The sequence below is a fragment of the Equus przewalskii genome, chromosome 17 (assembly GCF_037783145.1).
Source record: "Equus przewalskii isolate Varuska chromosome 17, EquPr2, whole genome shotgun sequence".
NCBI classification, from domain to species: Eukaryota; Metazoa; Chordata; class Mammalia; order Perissodactyla; family Equidae; genus Equus; species Equus przewalskii.
In genome coordinates this window covers 67,751,596-67,771,273 of record NC_091847.1, presented here as the reverse complement: position 1 = coordinate 67,771,273, position 19,678 = coordinate 67,751,596, and the positions used below count along the sequence as shown (strand labels likewise).

Genomic DNA, 19,678 nt, shown 5'->3' with positions numbered 1-19,678 from the left:
ATCAGAATCACAAATCTTCACTATGGTCCATACGCATATTTGGTTGGGATATTAGATTTCTGTGTCTCTACTCTTCTTAATATACTTAAATCTCATTTCTAAATATGTCTATTGTATTACTAGAAGCGGTTATGTATTCAGGTTTTCAATCAACTGGTTTACTTCGTTGGATTGACTATAAATTTGCTGACATGTATTGATGAGTCCTCATTTTCTTTCCCAGCAATCATTTCTTCTACTCATTTATTTCCAATCTCTCTACTTTCTTATTTGACAATATCCTACGAACAGAGCACCCTAAGCTTATAAGGAATGGAGTAAACTAATTAGCAGATTTTATGATGGAAACTATTCCCCTCCCATGTGATCACCATGTCTGGAGAATGAGCTTGGTGAAAATACATAGCTCTTATCATACTAAGACAACAACCTCACTCAAACAAGCTCTTATTTTGCCCTTGGACTTCAGTTCATAATTGTGGATGTGGTACAAATCCAGAAACAAACAGTATGGAGTGAGGAACAGAGTTAAAAATGAAATAGCCTAAAAGCTAGATTTTGAGTTAAGAAAATTCTTTATCTTCTTTTGCAACTGACAGAAAGAAAAAAATAGCCCCTAATAAGATGTGTTTTAAAAACACTATCATAGTTTATAGCTGAAATGCAGGGAAGTTACAGGAAATTCTCCTGCATGCAGGTGTGCAGAAGCACTGAAGGGTTACTAACGAACACTAAATACAAGTGTTGAATAGCTTGTTATGGGGAGAAGATCCAGAAATAAGAGTGAAAATCAGTGCTGGTTCATTACATCAACAGTGGGGCCAGCAAAACCCACTGCTAAAGTGTGCCTTTAACCAGCAGGTGCACGGTTTGACCACTCTAGCTTGCAGCCCCCTGGCCCTGGCGCAGGATGAGCCCAGTTTTCTCCATGGATTCATGAATGACCACAAGCCTCTCGAGGTGCATTGAAATACCGTGGTGGCCCATTTTGGTCACATATTCCCATATTGGCAATTTCACCCTACATTATCCATTTCAGTTTTGCTGTGTTTGCTCACTGCAGGGGCAGTTTGTTACCAAAATGACTATGCCACAAAATTCCAAAGTAGCTTTGAAGAACGGGAGAAACTGAAAGAGAAGGTTCTGTATATTCTCGGTCTTTTCCATGGAAGTGATTCCTTCAGTTTAACGGCAATTAGCAAAATAGAAATAGTATAATGCAAACAAAAAATCACCTAAATTGGTAAAAAGACACAGATATAGAACCAATGAATGATTTCAATGCCATTTCCAGTTTCTCTAGCATACTGATGATGAATCCGATATTAATTTGGATATGTAATCTGAAATATTATCCATCATAGCAATGTATATAAATATCTCTACACAGAAAGCACTTAACATATTTAACAATTTACCAAGCTTTAATGTTTTGTAGATGACACCTAGATCTTAAAATATATAAATATGTTACCGTTCTGCTTCAACATAAGTAATACATTTGTCTGATTCAGTAATACCAAAAGTTTTTTTCTCCTGATGAATATGCTCATCATCCGTGACAGCCAGTAAAAATGATAAGGGATGCACAATAATAAAAAACTATAGCCTTATCTGGAAATAATCTATTTCATTAAAAGAGTAATTCATTCTCAATCTTCCGTTACTGCTGACCAATTACGGTGGTGTTGAAGAGCATCTTTAGATTGAAGTCAAGAAAGTTATATTTCTCATGTGTTTGGAGAGGAGTTTTAAAGGATATCGCAGATTATAGAAGACACTCAGAAAAGGCAAAACTTTATATTATAAAATGAACATAAAGAATCAAAAGACCTCTTAGAGATGGCATTACAAATATGAAGCAAATATATTTAGACTAAAAAAGATCATAAAAAATATTGTAATATCTTCATAGAAACATAAGAAAACAAATGAAACTTGTTAATGACAGGCGAAAGGGTTCATTTTAGAACATAAGTTTTTTCCTTATCATAAGTTTAAATTTCACATAGCATTATTAACATCGGCCAAATATTATGCATTAGAATACACTTATAGCATCCTGTATGTGCTGTGTTAGTGTCTACATAAGTGATTATGAAGTAACATTTGCTCCTTCAATAGCTTTATTTTGACAATAAGAAAATGTATGGATGCTAGTAAAATTCATGTTCACCGTAGATGAAAAAAGCCTGAAAGAATACATTTGTTAAAATTTGCATTTAGTTTTGGAAAACGTCTAACAATTGAACGCTGCCGTATTTTAACTTTTAAGCTCCCACGTTGAGCAAGTATCAAGGTATTGCAGCAATTTACTTTTAGGGACATTATGCTGGGCTTTGAATTTCAAAAAATAGAAAATTACTTCTTGAATTATTTTATGATCAATGTATGGTCTTTACACAAGGAAAATTAAAGCTCTCTGACAACTCGTAGAAACACCACTGGCTGTTAAAGATGTAGGAAATTACATAAAAGCATGAAAAGCCCTGGGTAATTTTGCAGTTTCATCTCTAAAACACAATTGTAACGATGTCTGTCTTTCAGTGCCGTCTCCCTCTTTCTTCTGAAACATGGCCTTTTAGTTCTTGCCGTTTTAAAATATCTTTGCCTACTGTACTTTGCTTCTTAATGTACTGGTTGATCTTACCAGGCTAAGAAAGTATTTACAAGGGGTGCTTGCTTTTATCTATGTTCACAGAGAATGCTAACAAATTAGAAGAAAGTGCCAGAGAACACCACATACCTTGCCCAGAACATTACAACGGCTTCTGCATGCACGGAAAGTGTGAACATTCTATCAATATGCAGGAGCCATCTTGCAGGTAATATTTTCACCCTTTAACTTTTAAAATGTATAAAGTAAAAATGTGAAAACTAAATTCTGGATGTTTACGGAGAGTTGGATGGCATTCTGCCTGAATGAGTGATCAGCAGCAAAGCTTTTCTCTGCATCTCCTACACACACACACTCCCACTAGCAAATCACAAAATGTGTGTGCCTTACACACCCAAGTACTATGCAACACATTATTATGTATACTTTTCTAGTATAATTTGAAATTGTGCTTTGGGCATCACAAGCTCCTTAAAGACACAGGCTCCTCTGTTTTATTCACCACTTTCCCCTAGGCACAGAACACACTTTGCACATATCAGGTGCTCAATAAATATTTCTCGAACAAATGAATGGATGAGGCCTTTCTGTCCATTAGATAACATAGTTGCTTTGGGGAGGTCACCTTTTCAAAATCCTCAGGTCTTCTCATAAATATGATCAGTCTTGGTGTTGCTAGGCGCACACTCTTTTCTGTCGATCTGCTATCCATGTGACTTGTATAGTGAGATTATTAGCTACACCTCTACAGTTTCAAACTCACTTGAGACACAAAGAAATTGCTTGCCTGGATTTAGTTAATAAATATAAATATCTGCTGAATATTCATGGTAGAACGTAATTATTTCAGAGATGGTAAAGCCAAAGTGGAAAAACGAATGTGTTGTTATTAAAGGAATATACAAGTGGCATATGATGAAATAGGTTGTGTGTTGCTATACATTGAAAGGGGTTTCTCCCTTTCTCTGTCTTTCTCTCTTCTGTCTCCCTCTCTCTTTCCCTCTCTCTCTCCCTCTCTCCTCAAGAACTGGCTTCCTTTCATGTTTTCCTTCACTGAATATACTAGCACCTGCCTTCCAGTGAAGTCAGGCAGAGGGAACATAACTGGGAAGTTGTTTCTGCTGCCGTGTCATCCTCAGCAGAGTCCCCATCATTAAACCCTTCTGATGCAGAGAGGAAACAGCCCAGGATGTACTGACCAGGAATTCAAAGTGCAGTACTCAAATAATTGCACAAAGTCAATGACAAGTAGCTCCCCATTAGTATTGTTTTTACGTGAGCTGTTTTCTCATTTCATTGTCAAATGTCAATCTTAACACGCAGATTGTTTCCCTGAGCTTTCTGGTGAAGGTTGATTGAGTGAGAGGTAGCGTTGCTTCTCAGATGGATAGCACGTGGGCTTGTTTTACAGAACAGGGTTGCCTTCATCATAATTACTTTTTTCTTCTGAAATTTAACTCTCTAACATAAGCAGAAGACTTTATGACCATAATAATCAAAGAAATTACTCTTATTGTACCTCTGGCCCTAATATTTTTCAACAATTATTCTAATGGTAACATAAAGAAGGCTTTATCCCAAACTAAATAAATACATAGCCCTATTTTTTATACCCATGTCATCAGAAACAAACCTTTTCTCAAATAATCTCGTTGACTTAGGTTGATTAAACAGCAAGTTAAATAAAATGTAAAGCTCACCTGAAAAAAACAGAGAGAAAATTATCCCTGGACATCTGTTGTCTCTGTATTATCATCACAAATTATCTACCAATCCTCCAATCTTCAGAATTCATTATTATAAGTATAAAAAGAACCCACATATCTTCAAAACCAAAAACACAAAGATGTCATGTTGAAAATAAGTAGTTGAGAACCATATCTACAAAGCACCATTTTTTTAGAGAGGGAGACAAAAAGCGCTAATGTCATCATGAACATAAATGCCTGTCGGCCACCTACAAAAATGGATCCAGCAGCTACAGGTAACTGGACACTATAATTTCTTGCAGGTGTGATGCTGGCTATACTGGCCAACACTGTGAAAAAAAGGACTACAGTGTTCTCTATGTTGTCCCCGGCCCTGTACGATTTCAGTACGTCTTAATCGCAGCGGTGATTGGAACGATCCAGATTGCTGTCATCTGTGTGGTGGTCCTCTGTATCACAAGGTCAGTAACGATACTCAAGGCCATTCAAATAAAGGGAGATTTTATTCCTCCTTGTCTTAATCAGATCACTCTAATTATGAGTCCTTTCATGGACTCTGCAACCATCCATTCTCTGGAGTCCTATTTCCTCATCATAACAGCATTTGAATAGCCAAATGAAAAGACATTGATTTTCATGCTGGAGTGGAACAAATTATTTTCCTTATTTTTGCATTATGATGGGGATTATTTATTTTCAAAGCGAAGGTCTTTTTTTTTTATTTCTAATATATAATTCCAGTCTTTGTTTAAATATGCTTCTCTCTTTTAACTATGAAAAGTCAGTCTTCATTCAAACTTCTAACAGACTATTTAAATAACAGCGTTTCTTATTTACCCAGATCAGTATGCCAAATGAGGTCAGAACAGATTCTATATAAGGCCTAGAAAAGTATTGTTACAGCTCTCATTTATGGTACGTATGTTTCCAAGTATAACTCTCAGATATAATCATTTTTAACATATTTGATAAAAACAGCAAATGCATTTTTATCTTAAGTTGACAAAATAGCTTTTAATCACAAAATTCAAAGAAAATAGTTATAACAAGAAAGATTATGTTATAGACCATTAAAACCTTTGATATATGGAAACATACAACGAATCTCACAACCAGCTTTTATATCAAACCCCAAGAACAATCCAAATGGTCATTGTTGCCTGGAGAGCTAGGTAGACAGAGATACAGAGATCTCATCCACTTTCAACAGGAAACAAAACCAAGACTAGTCAGTGATGTCTGACATTGGACTTGGAGTAAAGGAGTGGGGCCAGGTACTTGCTTAACTTCACCAGAGTGTAAATTCATAGTAACCAAGAATTAGATTCTAAATCAAATGCATGTTATTTTTGTCCTGTCTAACCAGAAGCATTATTGAAGATACTTCTTTCTGACCCAATTTCATTTTCCTTGAGAAAAAAGTTCCAAGGAAGTTTCTCAAGGTCTTCGCCAAATTCACAAGGCATTTAGACTTCCATTCATTTGTACAGCTCACAGTAAATCAGAATGTTTCCCCAAAAATTATTTTCCAAAGACAGGAAAATAAAAGAAGGTATCATATCTTTAGAAAATAAAGACCATAATATATCTCAGTATCTGTATTGCACTATCTTCTTTAAGGACAAGTGTGGCATTTGCTCTTGAAAGAGACAAAATATGGTTCATAAATCCTTGCCTGGCAGAAAGGCTTAAGGGTAGATCATTGACTGGAGCTTTGTGCTGCTCTAAGCCAAGCTGAGTTCATCAACTCGACTCTCACGTTTAGATGCCAAGTGAGTCAATGGATTATATTAAAATAGATTCTGGGGAACAAAAAGATAACTCAAGTAACCAAAAATACAGAGTATAAAAGAAAAGAATCTAAAACACAGGAAACTGCACCACATTACTCTAAGAGTCTGGAGCCTTCTAATATCTAAGGAATATCAGTACATGAAAAACAAAATTCGTATTTAATAGATATAATCTCATAACAATTTGATTTCCTACTTCATGTACTGACAAAAATGCAAAAGTTTAAATGCTTTAGCAGATGTTTTCAGGTCTGTTATTAATCACAATTCCATTTCCATACATAATAAACACAACTGGAATACGCAGAGTCCTTACCTCACCAGGAATTGTGTGTGTATATACTATATGTGTGTGTATGTATCATATATGTGTGTACACACACACACAGGCACACATATATACATTTAATAATGTTATGAAGAAGGAACAATTATCCCCATTTTTAAGATAGGGACTCTGAGGTATGAGAAGTTAACAAATTGCTGAGTTTACACAGCTGAGCAACAAGGGCAGAAATGGAGTCCAGCCTGCCTAGTGTCAGAGCCTGCGCACTTAATCACTGCTCATAGTGCCCTTGGCAGGTCATGATGTTGTGTATTCTGATGCTCAAGACAACCTAAACTGAGCTCCAAATGAGAGCCAGCCATTTTATCAAGGCATATGGACATTTTCATTTTCCATGTTTAAACAAAACCAACCCTATCCTCTGTTTACTTTTGAGAAGGAAAAATAGCGTATGAGCTAAATTAGCATTATTTCAATGCTATCCTAGGACATCCAAGCCTTCCAAAGCCTTTCCAGGAGTTGTACTAGTCAATAGACCACACTATTCCCAGTGTGGATTCATTTCATTCACTTGAAAACATTCTGCTTAAAAACTAGACTTTCCAATTAGGCCATCTCCCCCACAGCCCTAAACCTTTCCTTCCTAGCGACCTGGCCACACATGTCTGTCAAGACCTATTCCAACATATCTAGTTGCTAAGAGATTTACAAAATCTCACAGAGCTGAGGTCCCTCATTCTCTCCTATTTTCTTCCAATCTCTTCCCCTCCTGATCTCTCCCCTTTTCCACCTCTTTTCTTTCTCTTCTCTTTTTCCCACTTTCTTTTTTTTCTAATTTCTCTTCCTTGTTTTTCTTTACTATTTTAATTAAACCACTGCCCTCCTAAATACAATGTGCGTCATAAAAAATATGGACATCTAGAGACACATTCTGGAATGAAAAGAGTTACCATCTTGAGAAGTTGGATTTTCAGTCTTTTTGTCTCCACCTCCCACTTGCTGGAAATGTGACTTCCAGCTCCATGGTCATTTTGCCGACCTCCCCCCAGAAAAGACCATATATATATATATATATATATATATTTATATATATGTATACACAAACACATACTATGTATATTTATTTATTCATCTATAAACATATATATGAATATATATTCTCTGATACCCCACAGTTTATTATAATAGGACTTTATATGAACTTTATGTTGTTCTTATTTGCATTGTCAAAGCATCCTTGTATTACAAGAGAAAAGATACAAGATCAGAGCTTTACAGATAATCTGACTGAATATTAGCTGTTTATAGAAGCTAAATAATTGGTACCAATTTATGTCTTTAGCTTACAGTATTAATGGACAAAAATAATATTAGGCTAATACAAAACAAGATCCCTTTCCACTACATATCAGATATTAACAGTTGGCTCATCCTCTGGTTTGATAGGGTTTAAACTTGCAGCATTGAAATGTCAATACAACATTCACCCCTAGGACATTTACAATATGAAATTGTTGAAGACCTTTAAAGTGAAATTAGATGAGCTCAGGACTTGCTTGACTGCATTGTGCTGAGTCATTCTTTGTGTTTTAATGAGTAAGCAGTTGAGGACTAGGTAAACTTCCTTTTCAGCTTCTGCCTCTGTTCCTCGATCCTCCACAACAGACACTTAAAGACAACTGCAAGGAGAAGCGGAAAAAAAAAAAAAAAAAAAGAACACCTCTTCCCAAATAATCCCAGCCTCTACTAATAATAAATTCTTTCATCTGAAATATTTTAATAACTTGCCTAATCCACAACTTCACTCTGTGATTCTAGAATAGCACTGGACTAAGATTTGTAAACTTTCCAACCTTCTAGGAAATGTCCCAGAAGCAACAGAATTCACAGACAGAAGCAAAATACAGGGCACTACAGTTCAGACAACACAACAAGAGCGTCCACGAGGTTAATCTAAAGGGAGCATGTTGCACAGTGGCCGGACTACCGAAAGCTTGGACTACACAATACAGTATTATAGACAAAAGAATAAGACAAGAGATCTACACATGTTGCCTTGCATTTGTGGTAATCTACACCAATGAAAACATGTACTACAGCTATATTTGATTATGTATGGATATATTTGAAATAGTATACATTGTCTTGATGTTTTTCTGTAATGTAAATAAACTATTTATATCACACAATATAGTTTTTTCTTTCCCATGTATTTGTTATATATAATAAATACTCAGTGATGAGAAAAAATCGGCATTCTTAAATTTGCGGTATCTCATAACTGTAAATATAATCAAGCTAGTACAATCTGTACAGGTACCAGTATTTCATCTTTCTCCAGATCTTGGGACAGAGCATTAGTTTATACAGGACTCAGTGGCTAGGTTTTGAGTGATTCCAAGATCAAGGGAAATGATGGTTATTGGAAAGGAGAAAAAATAATTTACTTTATATCGAGTGAGGATAAAATATTTCAGATCTTTGAATCATCTCTATTTCATCGAATTTCTTCCTTGGTCCTCCATCTTCAGCCCCAGAGCAGAAAAATCTCTGGCAAATAAATTAAATCAAAGAAGAAGGGGAGGGAAAGTGTTTCATAACTCATAAGGGAGAAGGAAAGAAGATATTGGTTTTGATTTGGGAAGCATCTTAGAATCTCCCAGTGAAGTGCATATATCCAAAGGGTCCAGAACAAGTTACATGTTAGGAATATAGAACACAAAATCTTCTCCATTTAGGTCAGTGGAATTAACAACTAGGGGAAAAATTTAATAACATCGTTAAATGTGAAACACAAAATCATGAATTCTCAGAAGCACCTTGCTATATTTATAGTATACAGCTCTTTAAAAAGAAGTTAGAATCACAACCAAATACCTCATGAATACCTTTATGGCTAATGCAACACAATTACTTGAAATGGACTAAGATGATAATGTTTCAAGAAAACAGAGAAATATGTTTGAGCATATTTATATGATGCGATAAGAAAGAAAATTAATCGCATTGCATCTGAAAGACCTTAGTGGGAAGTTGATATGCATTTTTGAGCATACAAATAGGTATAACCACTTTGTTTAGAAAAAAAATAAACTGTGAAAATTCTCAAAGAATAAGTTGAAACTATCAAACCAAATAATTGCCTTATTATCATTTTGTTCTTCATAGCTTTCTATGGCTAATATAGTAAATAAAGCTTTCTTTGCCTCCTTCAAATGACCTCTGCATGGACTAAAAGGAATGACACTCCTGGGTCAAAAAAAAAAGACAAATATCAAATCAACACATTCTGAATATAAAGTATTCAGTGAAAAATGTTTCCTACAGTGATATTTAAGATATTTGTTAAAACATTAAAAAAGGTGACAATCTAAATAGGATTTAGGACTCTGTGAAAAACCTGCTTTTCTAGGTTAGTCATCACTTTGAAAAGTGTGACTCTATTGGCACAACCATCACTCAAGTGTTTCCATAAATCGGTCCTATGCTGCTTGTACAGAACAAACTCCATTTAAACTTCTGCATGGGATTTTAGTTTGGGTAATAGGTGCAGAGATGTAACTGGTACTGATCTCCTTTGTAAGACAGTAGTTGTGGCAAACAAAACCTCCTTCCTCCTAAAGGAAGAGTGAAAATGCAACATCACAGAGCTTAGTAGACTTTAAAAGAAACAACAATGCTACTGACCTTAACTTATAAGAGTATGAAATGACTTGTTTCATTAAATGTTGGTATGTTACTTTGCGTGAATTTTTATCAAAGGATCATAAACCTGAGTGTTGGAGAAGTCCTTAGAGTTAATAGTAATAATATAATATAATAAAGTGCATTCCTGTTCACCTCCATGCTCACTCATCCCCTAAAGGAATCCCTTGTAAAAGGTGTATGACACATTTTACGTGAGTATTTATTATGCACCAGCCTCTATTCAAGGTCTTAGGGAAATACAAATAAAATATGATCTTTACTCTAAAAAAACACAATCTAGTCCTGACAGGTTTTCATCCAGCCTCTACTTGCATATCTCTTATAATTTGGAATTTCATTCTTGGATAATTCTAAATTTGAGACTATTTTGAGAAGTTGAAATATACTTTCTAAGGTTTCTACCCATGACTTCTATTTTTCCTTTCTGGAACAAAGAGAGAATAGTAACAAGTATTTAAAAATATTTGGACAGATATTTTGTTTTCCCACTCATTCCATGACTTCGTTCCAAGTATTTTCCTCTCCAAGTGAAACATCCTTAACATCCTCATTTGATGTTCATGTGATATGGTTTCCACTTCCTCGTAGCATCTGTGTCATCCTTGCATAGACAAACTCTACTTCATCACTATATTTCTTTAAGTGTGGAGCTCAGAATTGCACAGTCTACTCCAGTTGTGGTCTGATCAGCACAGAATATAATAGAACCAGTAGTAAGCAAATTTAACTAAGAGCCATGATCTCCAAATTCAAGTCTCACTTTGACTGCAGATGTGCTGTGAAACCAAGAGAAGTTATTTCACATCTCAGGCCTCAATTTCTATCATTTCTATCTCTGTAATTCCAAGATGCTGGATATTCATAAACCAGGCACTATACTTCTATTATTGCTACCCAAGACCATATTAACTATTTTTGCTGCCTATCCGCAACTTAAATTCAAAACTCTTTTTAAATAAACTGCTAGTAAGCCCTGTCATTCACTCCTTCATTCATTCATTCATTATACACTTGTTGTACATTATGCTTGTCCTGAGGGCCACCAATCATTAGCATCACACTAAGCTATGAGAAGACAAAGGTAAATAAGGCGGAGTCCTGCCTGTAAATAACTCATGATCAGATCATCCTGGTTCTTTGCATCAAAGATCTCACTGCTTTGTGAGGAGACTGAGAGGTAAATAAAAATTATAAAGAATGTAACAAAGTTTATGATCATGGTCAGTTCAGAGTCCTTGGGGACCCTACAAGAGGACCCTCTAGGCTGAGTAGACATGTCTTTTCAAGTAAGATACACAGGAGATGATTTCCTCTTTCCCCACACAGACTCTGACTTCTGCTTCTGGGATTTTATGCACTCCTCATGCTCTCTTCATGCCCTTCTTCTCTCCACAATACCCAGAGCAAACAACAGCTTATCCGTGAAGCCTCCATGACTCCCTTGGCAGTCTTCCTAATTCTGTTATAGTACTTTCCATGTTATTCCTTAATTGTTCATGCAAGTCTGTCTTTCCCTTAGCCCAGGAGCAACAAGAAGGCAGAAAATTAATGCCTTGCCAGTTGTTTCCATTTATTCAACAAACATTTATTGGGTGCCTACACCATGCCAAACACTATTCTAGGTGCTGTTATGTGGTGATAAAGTGGATAACAGGTCTCTGCTCTCAAGCTCACATTCTAGCAAAGGAAGTGGAGGTGATTAATCAAACAATAAACAACAACAACAACAAAACTATAAAGTTATAAGTCCTATTCAAAGAATTAAAAATAGAATGAGGTGATTCAAGGTGACTGAGTGGTTACTGGAGATTTGGTCCCTCCAAGGAGAGTGTAGTATTTACAACTTGGCCTCTGAAGCAAGACAGAAATTGGTCCCAATCTAAGCTCCACTTTACTAACTACTTAACCTTGGGCAAGTTGCCTAGTCTCTTTATGCCTCGTATTTAAAATGGGGAGAAAAATGTCTTTGCACACCCAATATGACCATTATGAGAAAAAGACAAGACAATCCATGTTGTGCTTAGAATGATGACATGCACAGAGTAAACTTCCAATACGTGGAAATTAGTTTTTAGGAATATAATAAATATTTGTTGTTAAGTAATCAAGAAGAATAAATCATATGTCATCACTTAAATAAAGCATAATGGAAATCATATGGTTAGAGTTAGAAGGAATCAAGCAATCACACTTACTCAAAGGAGTATCTCTTGTCTCTTTGAGGCAAGAGAGCTGATTCTAGAAAAATAAGGCAATACAGAGTTAAGACACAATGCATCTCCTCTAATTTTTTTCAAATGGGTCCACTGGCTTCATGTCTGAACAAGAAAAGGGATCATTTTTTCCCCTTTAAAAGAGGTCTATTCTGATAAAGCACATACCGGTAAACCTCTTGTGTGTTTCCAGGCACAGGATGAGTGAGTCGATATTGCAGAGACTTTGCAGGGCTGAATTCTCTATTTTCATAAATCCTTGAGGAGCACTCAGTGCAGACTATCGAAATATGACAGAGATTATCTCAAAGTCCTATTAGACTCTTTACTAACGTTTATCTTCAGATGCGACTTCCCTTTTCCAAAGTCATGCAGTACCTGCACCAACTCTCACTGTTCCTCAATTACAGGAGATGTTTCAGTCATATAATTAATCATCTGGATATCAAGAAAAAAAAACCTTTTCATTGAATTAATTGCTATCTTTATATGAGCATCCACATTATATGAAGGATTAGGATTATATAAAGTAATCGGTATTGGTTTTATAATCAATGCATAAATATACAAATAAATATGACCCTTTGAAATCAGCCTCAGGACAGTAAGGGTGATGTGTAGCCCACCTGGTCATATTCAGGCCTCCTGCCAGCCTTACTCCAGACAAAAATCGACTTTGCTGGTCCACCTACTCTGGGAATGTGACCTTGATTGATATCTATCCCCGGTAATACTATATGAGTCATTTTGACTTACTCATTTACTTGTAACTTTTTCATTAATTTTCATTATTTCTCTTGCATCAGGTACGAAGTGAAGGAAATAGTGCTTGCCTTTATTTTTCCAAACCAAATTCAATCCAGCATAAGAACCTAACTCAGAGTTAATCAGGTATTATGGGGGAGGCGGAACAGGAACAAGTCCTGGTCGTCTGTTCCTTGTGGTCCCATTGCCACTGCTAAATCTTCCCGTCTTCCTGATCTGTCAGAGGCACTCCCTGCACAGGGAGCTTAGCCACAGTGACCTCCGGAGGCAGCTGTCCTCAGCGCCCACACAGTCAACCCATTCTGCAGGGGGCATTTTGAGAGGGCTCTGTACCCTTCCTCTGTGGCATCTCCCCTTGCTGGGCCTCCTCCCTTTCTCAGGATCCTAACCATGCTTCTTCCCATCGAGAAGACTCTGTCCTGGGTATCAGCCGTCCTCTGCCACAACCCAGCTTAATTCTCCTCTTGGACTCAAGTCTTGAAAACAAAGTCCTTTTTATGAGTCCAGCTATGAAAACAAAGCACAGAGTAATGTCCCAAATTGTCACCACAGTACATGAAATTACTAATAAATACATTACATAAATAACACTTGTTTAAGTAGTAAAATTTGAAAATATAGATAAGCCAGCAACATAAAATAATCCTACCACCAAGAGATAAAGACCACAGTGTTCGTGTATATCCTTTCAGATCATTTCTATAAATATAGATTGAGGTTTATATAAGACAATAAAATAATTTTTCACAAACTGAATCCTCACTAAAGAATAAGCTCTAAAGTTTCATAGTCATTTAAGCATAATTTATCAAACTACACACACAGTGTGGTTCTTGTGTAAGTTTCAATCCCTCTCAGTCAGGAATCAGTGAGGCCTTCAAAGGGTTTCGCTGAGGATCTCTGAGCTATCTATTTGCATCTTTATCTTTCTCTCACCCATATCACTAATTTTCCACCAAGTCCCATACTCCTGACAAGGGTCCCTTCTAGTGTAAGTGCTTTTATACCCCTTACAAGGTATTCTCAGTCTCACAGCCTGCAACTATCTAAAGTTTACCCATAAAGCATTGGGACCTCATCAACAGAGTTTCTCCTTAATTGTCCCTGTGCCTAACTGAATCTACCGAAATCCAGAGATGCTAAAGCGGCTTAACTCTCCACTCACGATGAGGATGTCTTGTTTCTCTTTCACTCTACGAAGGCTTCTTTCTGATCCCTGAGCTGGAGAAAGGTTTGGCCATTTAACCATCACATGCCCTCAATGTACTTAAGCCAACGCTGCTACTCCTCCAACAGTTTGCACTCCGGTTAAACTCAGCTCAGGATGGTGCTAACCTCTGAACTGAGTTGTTTCCCACCCTGGGACTCTCCTTCACTGTCTTGTATAGGATGAGTAAAAAGCAGTTCATGGGCATTAATTGAGGCATTTGATTTGGTTCAGAACCAGGAGTTAGTGTAAGTAGAGTAACATTAAATAACAATAGCAATGACATTAAGAAATGTCCTTATTTTTACTTTTGTTCATTAAAAAATGTATCACTTGATTATATTTAAAAGTACTTAAACTTTCAAACTTGAATACAATATAAAATTGAATAGTTAAAAACAATATAAGAATATTACTTAAATAAAGGAATGCACAAATAGCTGCCACCCATCGCGTGAGCTGAAGCTATTATAAAAGGATATTGAATTTTCCTGGATGGACTCATCCGGTAAAGACAGTCTATTCTTCTAACAGGCTGTGCTATATGTTACTTCAAGGTGTCTCTTTACAGGAACAAAGATGAAGAGAAAACACTATGGCCACTAGGGAATGCACTTAGCTCCTTACTACTTACTTGAAAAAAAGGTTCTCAGCCAGAAGTTACTTCATCTGTTCACATCCATAACCTCTGGACCAATGGCATGTCAAGTAAGAATGCTCAGAGTGAGAAATGACGATATGTAGAATGGGAAGAGAAGAAAGTGAGCAAGAACGAGCTGAGGAAGGCAGGAGGGATGGAGATAGCAAACAACTGGATTGGGAGGAGTGGGTGATTATGAGAAGAGGAATTTAAGAGATGGTCCATTCCCATAGTCCTTCAGAAAGAAGCACGTCTGAAGCGCTTAAGCAGCAGTGCAGGAATATGGTGTGGCAGCAAGTGAGCAGGGAGCAGAGAGGCCGTACCCCAGGAAGGCCTCTTGCCCTGCAGTGTCTGAAGGTCAACCTGATGTGTGCACAGGATTGGTAGGCAAGGAACTGGCTTGGAAAGCTGGGCAGAATGAGGCCAAGGCACAACTCCAAAAATGATTGCTGGGGACCTCCGGGTGAGGAGGAGAATGTGTTTAAACTAAAAGTTTTGTCATGTGCATATTTTCTTCTTCCCAATTCTTGACCTCAAGATATGCAGATTAGATTCTTTATATTCTGCAGGACAACCTTGTCCAAAGCACCAGATCTGCTCTCTGGATAGAGAACAAAGGAACAGCACATCCTCTCCACCCAGAGGCTGGCCCTCCCTCCGGGCTGTGGAGGTGCTGTGGCAATCACAAACGCAGGCTGCTGGAGAGTATCTGATCTGGCTCCACTTAGAAAACAGAATCCTGGGGTCTTAAAGCAGCCCTGAGCAGCACAGAACAGACATGCTAAAAATGGAAGCAGACTGGGCCCTGCTTACAGAAGACAAATCTATCTGTGGTCTGCCTGGGAAATATGGGTCAGAACTGCCAAGTGGAGCAAACCATTGCAAAGTATTGTTTAGGTTTGAAAAGATGAGTAGAAAGAGAAAAATGACTGCTCTACAAGTGGAGGTTAAGAAAGGAATGGGACTGGAAACCCCAGGGTTCACCTCTTAGCCTTTTGGAAGGCATGTGGCTCAGTTCTTCACAGGACAGCATGAGCCCAGCCGGGTGACTTGTAATTAAGCTCATAGACCAAAGTCTTGTAAACAGCCAGGGACGTTGCTGATGTCCCCCCTAGAGATTTAAGACTTCACTGCCCAGCTTCCACATAATAACATTACATTTCTCTTTTAAATAAGGTGTACGTGATTGTTCACTCGTGCCCAATTACAGTAATGCATGATTTACATATAACTAACTCTCCTGCTTAATTACAGTCATGCAGGGATTAAGGGAGAAAGGACTTCTACTTTCTAAATGTTATGTGCTTTAACACTTAGCCTCTTTATGACGTATGACTGGCCCCATTGCAAATGAAGACCAGTTCTTCAGTCACTGGGATTTACCACACATTTTTTTCCCTTCCATCGGGATTACATGTCAAATGAGTCATCAGAATCTCTGTCTCGTTAGAGCAAAGAGCCAATTCTCCTGAAATGTGAATGTATAAAATGGAGGTCTTTGTAGCAAGGATCTCGGGTTCAGAAGTTTTGCGTGCAGTGCAGAGTGTAACTGTGTGGGCAAGGAATCTGCCAAGGGCAAGAGAAAGGGTCTCTAGTTTTCCAGAAGCAGTGAGGAAGGTACTTTCTTCAAAGGGTGATCCAAAGCTGCTTGGACAGGAAAACGATGAAAGGCTGCCTCTTCTCTTATCTTGCATCTGTCACTTCTCTGCATTCCCTTTTGCACAAACATGAACATAATTTTTCTGTGAGTAAGGAATTGTTCCAATCGCCCATTAATGGAGAATTAAAAGCGACGTTCCTTGCAACCCACACAAAAAGAATTTTTTTCCAGACCTGGTGCCAGAAAACTGGAGTTGAAGAAAAGTCATTGAGCTGGCACAATAAGAAAATGATTGAAGGCAACAGGCATTGAAGTTTCCTCGTTATCAGTTCAGTGGGGACATGAAAATGCTGCCCTGAAAAGCTGTACAAAAATACCTCCAGGGGCCTGAATGCTCACTGCACAGGCTAACCACAAAAGATGGCAATTTCGTCTTGCCATGTTGTCAACCCTCTTTTCACCCAGGATGCAGAAGAGCCAGATACCATAAGAACAGGCTTGGAAGGAGAAAAAGAGAGACAAGATAACCTGTGCGCTCCCGGGAAAATTCATGGAAGAGCAAGATCTTATACTCAGAGCAGATTGCATTGCAAGGAAAGGACTATAAATTGAAATTAGGCAAACTGGATCTTATTTCAGAAAAATGAAAAATGGAACAACACATTCCTAACTCAGGGTCTCAGTTAATTTCTTAAGCAATCCCATTAAACACTGTGCCTAATAAATTAGATACCTATATCACAGCAAGAACTTTTATAAAAAGATCATTTACCAATAATTGCCTTTAATATGTGGAAACACTTGGCATACTGTACAAAATAATTTTACTTCATAACCCCTGCCTGTTTATTCAGCGGCAGAACATAAAGTGAAGAGACCTTCTTCGAGCCCTTAAATCCAGGAGGGCTTCCGTAGGGGACATTTTCAAAGACATCTTTGGAAAGGCTAGAGGTAATATACAGTCACCTGATAGTTTGGGAGAAAATTGGTCCAGTCATCTGTGTTTTGGCTCCTGGTTTTCATCATTGCAAATTTTTCTGTCATGATCTGAGGCTTTAGAGAGATCAAGTTGTTGATTTTATTTTTCTCTGAAATCAAGGTCTTTCTGTTCTCCTGAGTTACATCTTGCTGGCACTAGCTGCTTCACATCGTGCCCGATGCTATAAGACACCTTCACTTTAAAATGCGTGAATCAACCTTGAATTTTGCATCCTTTGATCCTTTGTTGAGTTGTTGTTTCACAATGTCAGAAAGCCTCAAAAGCTATGACTTGAAGAGTGGCCCCACAAAGGAACACTATGCTGGATTTGATCCTGAATACACAAAATCAAGACTCCTTCCGTTGCAGACAGAACTGTTTGTGTGACCTGAGAATAAGGGAATGAAACAGTCCTTAAAGGATTGACTTTTTCTTTCTCGCTACGTCTGAGGGTTTTAAGAATTGGTACTATGGTTTACTGAGTGTGATAATGTATGATGCACATAAAATTACAATTTATGACACAGGATAAAATCAAGACCCAGGTAGATTGATTTTCTACTCATCTCTTATAGGAGAGAGATTGTTTGGCACTTTATGAATACCAGCTCACTTATTTCTTACAAGAGTCTCTGAGACACGTTATTATTATACCATTTTTATGATGAAGTAATTGGGAAGCAACTTGTAAGGTTGTAAATAACTTGTCCAAGGTTGCGGAGCCAGACCTAGTCACAGTCAAAATTTGAACCCAGATCAAACCATAATCCATTCTGTTCCACCCTATCACGCTGTGTCCACTACTTTTTGTTTAATACCAGCATGGCAGAAATCATACATCTTTCAAGGTTACCTGTTGGCCAGCCAAATTCTTGTTCCAAAAATGCTGTCGTTGCTCCAATTATTTTGAAATTTTGCCATGGAAATTATCCTCAGAGATGACTTATGAACCGAACCAGCACATGTGTTTCAACATATTATAAGGATACTGGCTTTGGCTTCCTACCTTTCTCTCCTTTTTCCCCTCCTCCTCATTCTCCCAATTTTAATGAGCTCCAATATCCACATACCTCTTTCTACCTACCATATAGGTGCCGGGGAAAGAGTTGAACAAGGTAATTTCCAATTGTTATAAGTGATATCATGTCAGACGTTACCTTGTTTGTGTACATGTTTGCTCGTTTTTCTGTCTCTTCTTCATCTCTGGTCCCTCCACCCCAAGGAATGTTAAGCTTCATGAGATCAAGAAGCCTGTCTTGTTTATATGGCCCAACTGCTTAGAACAATTCTCAGAATATTGCAGGTGATCAATTAATACTTATTGAAAGAATGAAATTAAAATCACCTCTGAGCTTCTGCCACCCTACCTGGACTAACTGGCCACATACATCAGGAACAAAACTATACCATTATGGTATAAATCAGCAGAAGCTGAATAATCTTTGATTTGAAAGTTGCCGGTCTCTGAAAGAGGCCCCAGAAGTCTAAGCCGATAGTACAGAGGCTACTAAAAGGGGCTTGGAGTCTTTTTTCTTCCTCCTTTCTTCCTTCCAACCCACCATAAGCCACACTAGTTTCCAGGCAGCACCCTGGTGGGGCTTAGGGTGGTATGGAGCTGGTGTGCTATAAATCATAGTCATTACACATGTCAGCAGCCCCCAGCTGAGATCTTTAACTCAGTGCTATGAGAGATTTCAAGGGCATCCACTTTCAGAAAGTTTTAGGAGCATTAAATGCCTTTTGCAACCCACCAGGCTTTTTAACTCATATGCACCTGATACTTATTGGGTGCGTTTTATCTCATAATCAATTTAATTAGGAGCTGTCCGATTAAAAATGATTTGTTGCTTCTGAAAGGCACTCAAACTGTAAGATTCATTTGTAAAAGCTGTTCTCTTTCCCTTGTCTCTCATTCTGTCCTTTCAGTGCCTAGTACAAAACAGCATAAGAGGGACAATGCCTTGTGGCTACCTGGACTGCCAAACAAATGTGCCTAACAAAGCTCATTTAAAAAAATGAGTGAATGCTAAGTCATTATTGGAGCCTTCAGATGGCATACACACACTCATTGAATAGTCAAGATGGAAACAGGCCCTTGTTTTATTTCTTATTAATATCCCTTATTTCTGTCCTTTTCTCAAAGATGGGAAACTTTTTAAGT

The 19,678-nt window shown here is 37.6% G+C and overlaps 1 protein-coding gene across 1 annotated transcript in view; it reads left to right on the top strand.

Moving 5' to 3' along the window:
- Nucleotides 1-8,594, top strand: part of TMEFF2 (transmembrane protein with EGF like and two follistatin like domains 2) — a 225,789-nt gene extending 217,195 nt beyond the window's left edge. Inside the window, exons 8-10 of the mRNA XM_070581697.1 lie at nt 2,702-2,825; nt 4,629-4,787; nt 8,266-8,594. Coding sequence (XP_070437798.1) covers nt 2,702-2,825; nt 4,629-4,787; nt 8,266-8,362 — 380 coding nt within the window. The 3' untranslated portion in view covers nt 8,363-8,594. The remainder of the gene's footprint in view (nt 1-2,701; nt 2,826-4,628; nt 4,788-8,265) is intronic.
- Nucleotides 8,595-19,678: the final 11,084 nt, after the last annotated feature.